Source organism: Scyliorhinus torazame, chromosome 14 (genome assembly GCF_047496885.1).
Source record: "Scyliorhinus torazame isolate Kashiwa2021f chromosome 14, sScyTor2.1, whole genome shotgun sequence".
Lineage (NCBI taxonomy): Eukaryota > Metazoa > Chordata > Chondrichthyes > Carcharhiniformes > Scyliorhinidae > Scyliorhinus > Scyliorhinus torazame.
This window is the reverse complement of record NC_092720.1, coordinates 180152125-180162514: the sequence shown is the minus strand read 5'-3', so window position 1 is coordinate 180162514 and position 10390 is coordinate 180152125. Positions and strand designations below refer to the sequence as shown.

The window sequence follows — 10390 nt, the reverse complement described above, 5'->3', positions numbered from 1 at the left end:
ATGTGCAGGGTAGGTGGATTGGCCACGCTAAATTGCCCCTTAATTATGAATTGGGTACTCGAAATTTATTTTTTTAAAAGGTAGAGATCGATAGAGAAGCTGGAATCAGGAGTATGGCATTAGTGAGCATGTGTTGAAGAACAGATTAACAGGAAAGCTTAGTAATGGGCAGAGGGGAAAGAGCGAAGAAAGGAGTTTAAAAAAAACACACGAGCCACTTTGAGGTGTTTCTATACAGAAAACTAACACAACAAGCAGCAATTTATAGATATATTTTACATTAGAAATAAAAAATACTTACAAACATAACACTCTTGAGCACCTTTTTTGTTTAAAAAGGAGAGTAAATACAATTTTGGAGCACCATATTTACTAGTATAGCTTCACAGACTTAATTCATCATTTATTTTTACTGTTTGGTTCAATTTATGGCAGGTCCGCGAATTAAATAATATCGTCTCTCTCTCTCTCTGTTGTGGTTTTTATATTACAATCTATGGAGAACATTTTTAATTAACAAAAAAAACAAACAAAAAAAAAAAACACATTTCTCATTTCACCGGTCTTCTTCAAAGAAGAAAGAAAAATCGATCCCTCCTCAGAACCAGGGCACTACCATCAAAAGGGAAACTGGTCTCAGCAGGGGGCAGTACAGTGGAGAGAAGCTGGGAGACCACTTCATATGTACGTCTCGATACTTTTGGTTGTTGTTGTCACAGTTCTCTTGAGGGTCTTCAGGCAGGAGAACACACTTGTCAGGGTCAGGGCCCCCCGGCCGCAGTTTCTTTCCTTCTCCCCTACCGCCGCCGCCACGCAAAGTGCTGTCGGTCGTCGGACGGGTAATTGGTGGGGGAGGAGGAGGGAAGGGTGGTGATAGTGACACTGGTCGTGGTGGGGTGGGATGCGCGTGCGTGTGTATGTTTTTTTTCTCTCTTGCAACGTTTTTGTTTCATTATCCCTGGAAGCAGACGGGACCCACGTCAAATCCAAACTTCTGGTCGGGACCGTCGAAGTCTGTGAACAGCACGTCGACGAAGGGCATCTGTTCCACCTGCGGAGTGTAGATCTCCAGGACTGTTTTGTCGCTCCCTTTCCTCAGCTGCGGATCAGACAGGAAGGGAGACAGAGAGTTAGTGGAAGTTAGATGCCCTGACTGGCGAAAAGATTTAAAAAAATATTCTTTCATGGGTATGTGGCCGGTGCGAGCTGGGCCACCATAATTGCAATTGAACTGTGAGAGTCTCGCTCGGCCATTTCAAAGGGGCAGTTAGGATTCAACCACAATGCGGTGGGTCTGGAGTCACATGTAGGCCAGGCTGGGTAAGGATGGTCGATTTCCTTCCCTCGAGTGACAATTAGTGAACCAGATGGGTTTTAAGTGACAATGATTATCATTGGACTTTTAACATCAAGATTTTTTTTTTTAAATTGTATTTCCCTGTGGTGGGATTCGAACCTGGGTCTCCAGATCATTCCCCAGAGTCTCTGGATTACCAGGCCAGTGACAATTATCCCACGGCAACTTTACTCGACCAACTTGCAGACTTTCTCACTCTCTCTCAGCTGCCATCTCCTGTTTTCCCTTCCTGTTCCCTGCCCCGACTTTAATCTCTGGTGTCCTCCACCCTTTTCCCTCTCTCCCAGGTTTCCACCTCTTTTTGTCTCTGGGAAATTTAATCTCTAGTTTTCTTCCTATTCAATCTGCCGACACATCTTTCCATCTCCCCGGCTTCAACTTTCCATTGCCCCTCCCAATCTCCCTACGCTCCTCTTTTTATCACTCCTTTCCAATCATTCGCCTTTGGAAGAATCCTTCCTGTCTATTTCCTTTTCTTTTATTGTTTTGGTCCATGGATCAATAATTGGGATGTGCCTTTAAGTAGAGAGAAAAAAAGCAGAAGACTCAGGGCACAGTCCACTGGCCACACTGTGCCCGGAAAGCAGCTCGCCGCGCCAGTGATCGAAGCCGGGAGACCTAACTCCCTGGATCTACCCAGCCCGCAACGCCTTGTGAGATTGCGTTGGCTGTAAATCCCGCCAATGTGGGCGGGAATCTGCATATTAGAGCGAAGCAGCTAGTCTCACTCTAATGTGCAGATTCCCGAGGTACCTGAGGCCTTGGGATGTGTCCCTTTTGCCTCGAAGACCTCGGGTGAGCGCCGTTCAACACAGGTCTCCACAAACAGGGACCAGACGGAATGACACTCGTGGGAGTTTCCCAGGGGATCAGCGGCCCCCAAGCAACATGCCTTTTAGGCAGGGTGGTACCTTGGCACAGCTGGCGCCACACGGTGCTGTTTTAATGTCACACTGACTTTGAAAATATGCATTTGCCAGAACAACGGACCTCAGTAAAAGTGAATTATGCTGTATAAATGGGTATTTAAAACGGGCTTAATATTTATGCTTAAACAGCTATCTTTTACCTATACTAGTTGTATTCGAAATACCTGGCTTCTACAATGGGCAACATGGCACTGCTAACCTGGCAGTTTGGGAGTGCCACATGGGTGTTGGGAAGTGGGGGCTGCAGGAACTCTCTCATAGTGGGATGGAGGGCTCAGGAGTCGGGGGCATCAGAGATCAGGACGCCATTTATACATTGAATCCTGATCTTTCACTATACTGGGGAGCTCCCCAGTGTACAAAATGAGGCTATGTGAGGCCTCGGCCGCGCGTTTCCTGCTGAGGTCCCTTATACAATGTGAGTCGCGTTGTACAGCCATGTGTTTCTTGCTGCTGTGAGTGCCTGGAATCACTAAACCCACCCGGTATGGGACTTTGTTCCCAATTAGTTGAATCGCGTTCTTAAAGTTTAAAACAGCCTGCTTGCCAGGATATTGTATTGTCAGGCTTTGTGTTTGGGAGCAGTAGAAGCCAGACTCTTCGGCTTCCAGTAGATGGGCGGGCGTTTTGGAGGGTAATTAATTTGATTGGTTAACTGGAAACCAATGGGTTGGCCAGGGACAGTACTCTGCTAGAAAACAGTCAGTGATTGGTTCCTGCTGGGTGATGTTTCTGAGTGAACCTTCCAGAAGTGATTGGACCTCAGAAGTGAAGGGAGTTGTTTTCTCTCGCTGCTGCCTGTTGGTGGAAGCTAAAGATCAGAGGCTGAAGTAAAAGAACTGATCTACTGATCTGTAAGCAGAGTGTCTCGCATGTTCCTTTTTTGTGAACATTAAATGATGCTGTATCTGCCGGGAAGGCAGACACCTTGCCTGAGAAGACCATGAGGAAAGGAAGTACAAAACCAAAAGCCTGAACTTCAGGAAGACATTGACTGGAAGTCATCCCTGTGAATCAAAGATCCCTATCCTTTTATTAATATTTTATTTCCGTTTCCCCTCTATAATGTGTGCGTGTGTGTGTGTAGGATGGTTGGGAAAGAGATGTGAGATACCCAGCGACATTTTCTGTTTATGTAATTATAGATACTGTTCATAATAAAAGGTTAATCGTATTTTAAAGTTACAAACCGGGTGACTGTAGTTTACGGGACTCAACCAAACACCTTTGGTATTTAAATAAATGTAATTTCACTGGTTCTGTGGCTCAAGGTCAAGTGGGGCTGGAATGGACCATGCACCATTCCAGGGTGTTGTAACACTTTCTATCTCTCCCTTCCTACCTCCCCCTTTCTACCTCTTCCAACATTCAACTGTGACTCAGTACCAACCAATACCCCATTACTTTCACGTTCAATAACCACATGTCACAAACGGAGCACATTAGAATGGTAACGAGCATCGGGACTGACCGCACAGCCATCAACGATGGCCTTGATGTAGGGGTTGTTATCGAAGGACATCTCCTCATCGTTGGATCCCAGGAAACGCATGGCCTTGTCGTAGCTGTCGGCTGCCAGGTGGTGCCAGGCGACCGAGCGGTGGCAGTGATAGGTGAAGTTCTGGCGAGCTGACACACTCAGCAGTCTCAGGAAGGTCATCTGGACAACGGCGATGGGGTTACTATCTGAGTCCACATACGAGAGCTGCAGGAAGTGGGGGAAGAAAGAGATTGTCTTCATAACACACAGATAAGTGCTCCAATAGCTGATCAAGCACTTTGGGACATGCTCAACAATTCAAAGTAGAACACTGCAGTTTAAATGAGAAAGAAAGCACTCAGCTGTGCAGAGCAAGATCCCACACAGAGAGGATGTGCAAATGACCAAATAATCTGTTTTAATGATGGTGGTTGAGGGGCCAAATATTAATCAACAACACCAGGGAGAGGTCACCAGGTCGAAGCAGTGCCAGGGGTTATTTCATGTCCAGCTCAAAAGGGCAGACAGGTCTCAGTTTAATATCACACCCGAAACCTGGCACCCTCTGACAGTGCAGCACTCTCTCTGTACTAACCCTCTGACAGTGCAGCACTCCCGCAGTACTGACCCTGTGACAGTGCAGCACTCCCTCAGTACTGACCGTGACAGTGCAGCACTGGCTCAGTACTGACCCTCTGTCAGTGCAGCTCTCCCTCTGCACTAACCCTATGACTGTGCAGCACTCCCTCTGTACTGACCCTCACGATAATGCAGCATTCCCTCTGTACTGACCCTCTGAGTGCAGCATGCCCTCAGCACTGGCTCTCACAACACTGCAACACTCCCTCAGTACTGGCCCTCTGACAGTGCAAGACTCCCTCAGTACTGACCCTCTGACAGTGCAGCACTCCCTCAGTACTGACCCTCTGACAGTGCAGCACTCCTTCAGTACTGACCCTCTGACAGTGCAGCACTCCCTCAGTACTGACCCTCTGACAGTGCAGCACTCCCTCAGTACTGACCCTCTGACAGTGCAGCACTCCCTCAGTACTGACCCTCTGACAGTGCAACACTCCCTCAGTATGGATCCCCTGACAGTGCAGCAATCCCTCAGTACTGACCCTCTGACAGTGCAGCACTCCCTCAACACTGTCCCTTTGACGGTGCAGCACTCCCTCACCACTGACCCTCTGACAGTGCAGCACTCCCTCAGTACTGACCCTCTGACAGTGCAGCACTCCCTCAATACTGTCCCTTTGACAGTGCAGCACCCCCTCAGTACTGACCCTCTGACAGTGCAGCACTCCCTCAATACTGTCCCTTTGACAGTGCAGCACTTCCTCAGTACTGACCCGCTGACAGTGCAGCACTCCCTCAGTACTGACCCTCTGACAGTGCAGCACTCCCTCAGTACTGACCCTCTGATGGTGCAGCACTCCCTCAGTATTCACCCTCTGACAGTGCAAGACTCCCTCAGTACTGACCCTCTGACAGTGCAGCAATCCCTCAGTACTGACCCTCTGACAGTGCAGCACTCCCTCAACACTGTCCCTTTGACGGTGCAGCACTCCCTCACCACTGACCCTCTGACAGTGCAGCACTCCCTCAGTACTGACCCTCTGACAGTGCAGCACTCCCTCAATACTGTCCCTTTGACAGTGCAGCACCCCCTCAGTACTGACCCTCTGACAGTGCAGCACTCCCTCAATACTGTCCCTTTGACAGTGCAGCACTTCCTCAGTACTGACCCGCTGACAGTGCAGCACTCCCTCAGTACTGACCCTCTGACAGTGCAGCACTCCCTCAGTACTGACCCTCTGACAGTGCAGCACTCCCTCAGTACTGACCCTCTGACAGTGCAGCACTCCCTCAGTACTGACCCTCTGACAGTGCAGCACTCCCTCAGTACTGACCCTCTGACAGTGCAGCACTCCCTCAGTACTGACCCTCTGACAGTGCAGCACTCTCTCAGCACCAACACTTATAAGAACACACAAATACACAGAGACTGACACACACGAGGGCACACACACACACACACACACACACACACACACACACACAGGCAGCACCATACCACAAACAAACTCACTTATTTTGGCACGGCCTTCATCTTCTTGAAACATAGAAACGTAGATAATAGGAGCAGACGGAGGGCATTCGGCCCTTTGCGTCCGCTCCGTCATTCATTATGATCACGGCTAGTCATCCAACTCAATAGCCTAATTCGGGTTTCCCCCCATATTCTTTGATCCTCTTCGCCCCAAGTGCTATATTTATCCTTCTTGAAAATATACACAGAGGGATTCTCCGTCAGGGGGATCATCTGCTTCGCCGGCAGCGCACCCATGTCCACAGGTTTCACAACTGCATGGGATGGCCACAACGGGAAACCCCAATGGCCGGCTGTGGGAACAGAGACTCCAGTTGCCGGCGGGGGCACCCTGGGTAGTCCCGTTTTGGCCTCAACTACCTCCTGCGGTAACGAATTCCACAGGCTTGCCCCTCTCTGGGTGAAGAACTTTCTCCTCATCGCTGTCCTAAATGGTTTACCCTGTATCCTCAGATTGTGACCTTGGATCTGGACACCCCCAGCATCAGGAACATCCTTCCTGCATCTACTCCGTCCAGTCCTGTTACAACTTTCTACGTTTCTATGACATCCCCCCTCATTCTTCTGAACTCCGGTGAATATAATCCTTGCCAACTCAATCTCTCCTCAGGTGTCAGCCCCGCCAGCTCAGGAATCCACCTGGTAAACCTTGGCTGCACTCCCTCAATACCAAAAACGTCCTCCCACAGACAAAGAAACCAAAACCACATAATATTCCAGATGTGGCCTCACCAAGGCCCTGTATAATTGCAGCAAAACGTCCCTGCTCCTGTAAAAATCCTGAAGGTGCCCCATGAAATCTCCCACTTCAATCACGACACAGTCTCAGTACCCTTGCCCCACTTCCCCCAAATCCTGGTTCCCCCTTGCCACAAATCCTGATTTCCCCCGTGTTCCTTACCTGTGTTCCCCGTTTGAACTCGCTGAACCAGGCCCCAGGATACTCATTGTTCCAGGAAGACATCTTCACCTGTAGATCAAACGTCACACCATGACACTGTCTGAACCAACCTTCAAACTGTACAAGTGCACAGAGAATCATCCCCACCCTCCCACCAATAATTCCCCACCCTCCCGCCAATATTCCCCACCTTCCCGCCAATAATCCCCACCGTCCCGCCAATAATCCCCACGCTCCCGCCAATAATCCCCCCAAAGCTCCCGCCAATAATCCCCCCAAAGCTCCCGCCAATAATCCCCCCAAAGCTCCCGCCAATAATCCCCCCAAAGCTCCCGCCAATCATCCCCCCAAAGCTCCCGCCAATCATCCCCCCACCCTCCCGCCAATAATCCCCACCCTCCCGCCAATAATCCCCACCTTCCCGCCAATAATCCTCCCACCTCCCGCCAATAATCCTCCCACCTCCCGCCAATAATCCCCCACCCTCCCGCCAATAATCCCCCACCCTCCCGCCAATAATCCCCCACCCTCCCGCCAATAATCCCCCACCCTCCCGCCAATAATCCCCCACCCTCCCGCCAATAATCCCCCACCCTCCCGCCAATAATCCCCCACCCTCCCGCCAATAATCCCCCTCCCTCCCGCCAATAATCCCCACCCTCCCGCCAATAATCCCCATTCTCCCGACAATTTTTAAAAAATTACTTTTTACTGGATGCAACTTGCCAATTGTCAGCACGAGCCTGGATATTGACCAAGGGCTGACTGAATTAGCACATGGATTGCTTCATTTTCTGAATGGTGCTCAACCTTGTGCAGCCATCCGCAAATATCCCCACTTCTGACTTATGTTGATGAAGCACGAAAGATGATTGGACCTAGAGCACTACCCTGACGATTCCCTGCAATTATAACCCAGCATTGAGATGACTGACCTTCAACAAGCATCATCCTCGGGCAACACGATGGCACAGTGGTTAGCACTACTGCCTCACGGCGCCGAGTCCAAGGTTCGATTCCGACCCTGCGTCACTCTCCGTGTGGAGTTTGCCCATTCTCGCCGTGTTTGCGGGGGTCTCACCCCCACAACCCAAAAAAGTGCAGGGATTCACCTCGTTAAATTAGGAGGGGGCGGGTGATGCTGGCGGAGGCATTGGGAGAGAGATGAGGGAGAAAGAGAGAGAGAGAGAGAGAGAGAAAGGGAGAGAGAAAGAGAAAGAGAGAAAGAGAAAGAGAAAGAAAGAGAAAAAGAGAAAGAGAAAGTGGGGAAAGAGAAAGAGAGAGGGGCAGTGAGGGGCATAGTATTGGAGAGAGAGGAATGAGGTGGAGCATAAAGACACAAAGGGATGTGTAGAGTGAGGGGGGAGAAAGTGGGGGCGAGAAAGATGGAGGCGGTAACAAGGTTTGGGAAGAGGGAGGAGGGAGAGATAGAGAAAAAAATAAGGTGAGGTGGAGGAACCAGATGGTGAGCAACAGAAGGTGTATGGTGGTAAAGGGTGATGGGGTGGGCCGTGAGAGTCAGGCAGAGAGTGGGAGAAGGGATGAAACAGAGTGGAAAAAGGTGGAGGGGGGAGGTAGAGAAAGAGAGGGAGCGGAAGAAAGTGGGGAGCTGAGTGAAAGGGCATTGGGGGCCGAGAGAGGGCGGGGTGGGGGCCGAGAGAGGGCGGGGTGGGGGCCGAGAGAGGGCGGGGTGGGGGCCGAGAGAGGGCGGGGTGGGGGCCGAGAGAGGGCGGGGCGGGGGCCGAGAGAGGGCGGGGCGGGGGCCGAGAGAGTGCGGGGCGGGGGCCGAGAGAGTGCGGGGCGGGGGCCGAGAGGGGGCGGGGCGGGGGCCGAGAGAGGGCGGGGCGGGGGCCGAGAGAGGGCGGGGCGGGGGCCGAGAGAGGGCGGGGCGGGGGCCGAGAGAGGGCGGGGAGGGGGCCGAGAGAGGGAGGGGCGGGGGCCGGGAGAGGGAGGGGCGGGGGCCGAGAGAGAGGGGACCAAGAGTGAGGTGGGGACCAAGAGTGAGGGGGGGGGCCAGAGCGCGGGGGGGGGCCAGAGCGCGGGGGGGGCCAGAGCGCGGGGGGGGCCAGTGCGCGGGGGGGGCCAGAGCGCGGGGGGGGGCCAGAGCGCGGGGGGGGGCCAGAGCGCGGGGGGGGGGCCAGAGCGCGGGGGGGGGCCAGAGCGCGGGGGGGGGGCCAGAGCGCGGGGGGGGGCCAGAGCGCGGGGGGGGGCCAGAGCGCGGGGGGGGGCCAGAGCGCGGGGGGGGGCCAGAGCGCGGGGGGGGGGCCAGAGCGCGGGGGGGGGCCAGAGCGCGGGGGGGGGCCAGAGCGCGGGGGGGGGGCCAGAGCGCGGGGGGGGGCCAGAGCGCGGGGGGGGGCCAGAGCGCGGGGGGGGGCCAGAGCGCGGGGGGGGGCCAGAGCGCGGGGGGGGGCCAGAGCGCGGGGGGGGGCCAGAGCGCGGGGGGGGGGCCAGAGCGCGGGGGGGGGCCAGAGCGCGGGGGGGGGCCAGAGCGCGGGGGGGGGCCAGAGCGCGGGGGGGGGGCCAGAGCGCGGGGGGGGGCCAGAGCGCGGGGGGGGGCCAGAGCGCGGGGGGGGGCCAGAGCGCGGGGGGGGGGCCAGAGCGCGGGGGGGGGGCCAGAGCGCGGGGGGGGGGCCAGAGCGCGGGGGGGGGCCAGAGCAAGGGGGGGGGCCAGAGCGCGGGGGGGGGGCCAGAGAGAGTGCGGGGCGGGGGCCGAGAGGGGGCGGGGCGGGGGCCGAGAGGGGGCGGGGCGGGGGCCGAGAGAGGGCGGGGCGGGGGCCGAGAGAGGGCGGGGCGGGGGCCGAGAGAGGGCGGGGCGGGGGCCGAGAGAGGGCGGGGAGGGGGCCGAGAGAGGGAGGGGCGGGGGCCGAGAGAGGGAGGGGCGGGGGCCGAGAGAGGGAGGGGCGGGGGCCGAGAGAGGGAGGGGCGGGGGCCGAGAGAGAGGGGACCAAGAGTGAGGGGGGGACCAAGAGTGAGGGGGGGGCCAGAGCGCGGGGGGGGCCAGAGCGCGGGGGGGGCCAGAGCGCGGGGGGGGCCAGAGCGCGGGGGGGGGCCAGAGCGCGGGGGGGGCCAGAGCGCGGGGGGGGCCAGAGCGCGGGGGGGGCCAGAGCGCGGGGGGGCCAGAGCGCGGGGGGGGCCAGAGCGCGGGGGGGGCCAGAGCGCGGGGGGGGCCAGAGCGCGGGGGGGGCCCAGAGCGCGGGGGGGGCCCAGAGCGCGGGGGGGGGCCAGAGCGCGGGGGGGGGCCAGAGCGCGGGGGGGGGGCCAGAGCGCGGGGGGGGGGCCAGAGCGCGGGGGGGGGGCCAGAGCGCGGGTGGGGGCCAGAGCGCGGGGGGGGCCAGAGCGCGGGGGGGGGCCAGAGCGCGGGGGGGGGCCAGAGCGCGGGGGGGGGGCAGAGCGCGGGGGGGGGCAGAGCGCGGGGGGGGGGGCCAGAGCGCGGGCGGGGGCCAGAGCGCGGGGGGGCCAGAGCGCGGGGGGGCCAGAGCGCGGGGGGCGAGAGTGCGGGGGGCGAGAGTGCGGGGAGGCAAGACAGGAGGGACTGAAGGAGCGAGTTACCGACAGAGCGGAGGGAGAAATCACTGAGGGGACATCTGGGTGAGGGTGTAGGTGTGTGTGT

The 10390-nt window shown here is 56.6% G+C and overlaps 1 protein-coding gene across 7 annotated transcripts in view; it reads right to left on the bottom strand.

Moving 5' to 3' along the window:
• Positions 1–257: 257 nt before the first annotated feature.
• The window catches only part of LOC140390254 (collagen alpha-1(V) chain-like), a 409209-nt gene continuing 399076 nt past the window's right edge, over positions 258–10390 (bottom strand). For all 7 annotated transcript variants that reach the window (XM_072475252.1, XM_072475254.1, XM_072475255.1 and 4 more), the window contains 3 exons: positions 6781–6849; positions 3758–3991; positions 258–1099 (listed from right to left, as the gene is read on the bottom strand). In XM_072475252.1, coding sequence (XP_072331353.1) covers positions 953–1099; positions 3758–3991; positions 6781–6849 — 450 coding nt within the window. In that variant the 3' untranslated portion in view covers positions 258–952. The remainder of the gene's footprint in view (positions 1100–3757; positions 3992–6780; positions 6850–10390) is intronic.